This window comes from Atta cephalotes (genome assembly GCF_000143395.1).
Source record: "Atta cephalotes unplaced genomic scaffold scaffold00010, whole genome shotgun sequence".
NCBI lineage: Eukaryota > Metazoa > Arthropoda > Insecta > Hymenoptera > Formicidae > Atta > Atta cephalotes.
The window spans coordinates 4366619-4369923 of NW_012130074.1; the positions used below are offsets into that span (position 1 = coordinate 4366619).

General features: G+C 34.7%; 1 protein-coding gene across 1 annotated transcript in view; it reads right to left on the reverse strand.

Moving 5' to 3' along the window:
* Positions 1 to 3305, reverse strand: part of LOC105627885 (testican-3) — a 149779-nt gene that overhangs the window by 31232 nt on the left and 115242 nt on the right. The window contains exon 5 of the mRNA XM_012209158.1: positions 1093 to 1249. Coding sequence (XP_012064548.1) covers positions 1093 to 1249 — 157 coding nt within the window. The remainder of the gene's footprint in view (positions 1 to 1092; positions 1250 to 3305) is intronic.

Genomic DNA, 3305 nt, shown 5'->3' on the forward strand with positions numbered 1-3305 from the left:
CTCTCTCTCTCTCTCTCTCTCTCTCTCTCTCTCTCTCTCTCTCTCTCTGCAAGAATGTAAATCATACAAATTACAGAAACCAATAATTAATTCGTATTAAAAATATTACTTCTTTCTTAACCATAAATAATCAATATGTAAAATTTAAACAAAGATTTCATTAGAAATATATATGTCTCGCTATAAAATAATTACAATAATAATATATATTATAAAAAATTAGAAAAACTAAAAATAATGTACTAAAAGAAAAATATTAAAAAGTGTAAGAAAAAAAGAGAAATCGTATAAATGTTTATTACCAAAGAATAATCTATGTCAATGATATGTAATTTTAAAATTATTTGAAACTCATTAGAGTTTTCTTTAAGGATGTATATTATTCGTATAGTTTCTGCAAAAGGTATTAAATTGAAATTATATTTATATTTATATTTTCCACATAAAAATAAATCAAACTCGTATATATGTGTGAGTGCGCGCGCGCGCGCGCGTGTGTGTGTGTATGAAAGAGTTATATGTGAATAAGATTATTTTTATAATTTATTCACGATTTGCTAATATTTTTTTATAATATTTCAACTTCAAAAATAATGACAAAATTTCATTTTTTAAAAATTTAAGTATTCAAGACAATTTATGTAAAGTTTCATTATATTGCAAAGATTTGTTATTTTATAAATACAATTTATTTATTTATTTACAGTAAATAAAAATATATTAAAAATATAATAAAAATAAATAAATGATATTCTTCACACAATTATTTTATATGTACATAATTTTATAATTAGTATTCATTTTTGTATAAAAAGTATAAATGTTAATATTAATTTTGTATAGAAAGTATAAGTAATAATATTTTCAATATTATACTTCTTACGACGACTATATACGGATGATACATCTTTAAGTGTGTTCCATTTGGCGCTCACAGTGCTCGCAAGTATTTTTATCCTTGCTTAATATTTGATAAATAATAAAAATAAAATAAAAGATTCCATGAGCGTTGCGAGAATTAAGTGGAACACCCTTTAAACAGTATCTGAGATTGAATCAGTATTTCGATTTAAACCCGATACGTAGACAAACGTATCTCTTACCTTTGCACGGACAAAAACCTTTACAGGCGATGTGGACGGAGGTATGATGAATGCAGTTGTGGTACTCGAGTCGGCACGGCGAGCTGTACGTACGATTGTCGTTTCCGCAGAGGAATGTAGGCTTCACCACAGGACATTCCTGGCACCTGTAACACAGGAAAAACACCGACGGTGGCTTTAAACTAGACGCTTGGCTGTCGACACGCGTGTTTCTCGAGAGATCGGTTTGGTGCAAGTGAGAGACAAAGGACGGGACTGCTCGAGCGCGAGAGAATATCGATATTCGATGCTCTCTCTCGCCGTGCACGCCGCTTGTGAATTTTGTTAAACGACGTGTCACTGGATATCGAGAACGGCGAAAACGAGATGACGTAGGTCCCGTATTCGCGTATGTGTAGCCCTGATATGAAGCTCATAAAACTTTTCATAAAAATTTATGAATCCTCATAGGAGACGGCGTGCATTGAGCTTTACAAGCTTCAGCCATTCTGGCTGAACTACCTTGACGATGTCGTTACAAATTGTCAACTGTCTGTTTGTGAACAAAGGATCGTACAAACATTGAAGAGAAAGGCAGAATTAGTTATGCCACGATTAATGAAAAGCCGAAAACATATAGTTGCGAATTATAGTTCAGTGAAATAAAGATCAAAGGCATCGCTTCGCGTAGAAAAGTATTAATCGGCAGAACGCTCTTGGAAGTGACGAGAAACTGGAAAAGTCTCTGGCTCCTTCAACACAAGACTGAATAATGAAAAGCCAAGGATGTGCTGGGAAGTCAATTACAGATATGGCCGGGTTTAATCTCCAGAATTGCTTGCCTGCTGCCGTCTAAGCGCACCATTGTATGTATTATTCTCGACGTGCTCTCGCTTCGACTGGCGCTTCACGGCCGCGTGCGCTCGCCTCGCCTCTTTTGTTCCCCCGTTAATTCCGATACTACAAGAGAATCTTCCGATTTCCTCATAAAAATCTCACCGTCGGCGTGGCGAAAATCTACCGAATTTTTACCGAGAGAAAATGGGAAATGTTTTGAAGAATTCTAGAAATAAGGGAAGAATAATACTATAGAGGAAACATTTTGGCTGATTGTGCACTTTTAAACATTGTATAATCCACGAATATTGTATTCGCGATTATGTGTTCAAATGTTGATTAAATCTTATATTTTCTGCACTATAAAAATCAAATCTATCCAGCAGAACAAAGAATCTCCCTTGTCTTTGGTTTACTTACATTCGCTGTTAACAAATTAATTCATCAAGATTTGTTTGTAAAACACATGTTGAATGTGGACAAAGCAATTTGCGTTAACTGTGAAGCTCTTGCGTAAAATTAGTGGAAGTTTTTTCGCACGAGGCTACTTGCTTGTAAACCGAGATGCATAATATGACGGAGCGGATAAACTGGGAAAACCGCAGGGATAACCAAGATACGAGACTATAACATAGGCAGTGTCGTCCGCTTCACCTTGTGATAAAGGAGTTAAATCGGCTTAATTACCATGTTACTTGGTTTAAACTAATTACGCGTTTGCGCACGACCACAAATTCTCGAAGGAGAACGTACCTACTGACGCTATTGTGGTCGAATCCACCTTGCCTTGCGGGGAGGACGGAAGCTCCGCGCAATCTTCGTCGAAAGGGGGAGTTTCCACATTATGAACCACGTTATAACGTGTCGATATTAATTGTTCCATAATTCAACAGCAATTTTCGACGTGCTGTCGTGGTCGCAGCAATTGTCGAGCGGCCGAGTTTTGCGGAAACGGAAATTCGGCTCGTGTCGAATTAATTGTGAGGTTTATGCATGCTCGGAGTATGCATCGGTGCGTACAATCATTGGCGATCTGTCCTTAAATTTCATATTTCACAAGCATATTGTGTTGAGGGAATATGAGAGCGGCAGACGTGACATGTATTCAATAGGAAGAGAGTGAATAGATCTAAAAGATTAATGACGAAAGAAGAATATATAAAAAGAAAAAGAAATAAAAGTTCAACGATACTATAGATACACTTTTTCCTGAATAAAATACTGTTTTTTCGTGTGCGATAATATTGTAATAATATTGAAAAATATGTGAATTCCCACGATTCAATTCGCAATATTATAGATGTAAATAAATTTCAGTGAAAGCACATATATATATATATATATATATATATATATATATATATATATATATATATACTATATATA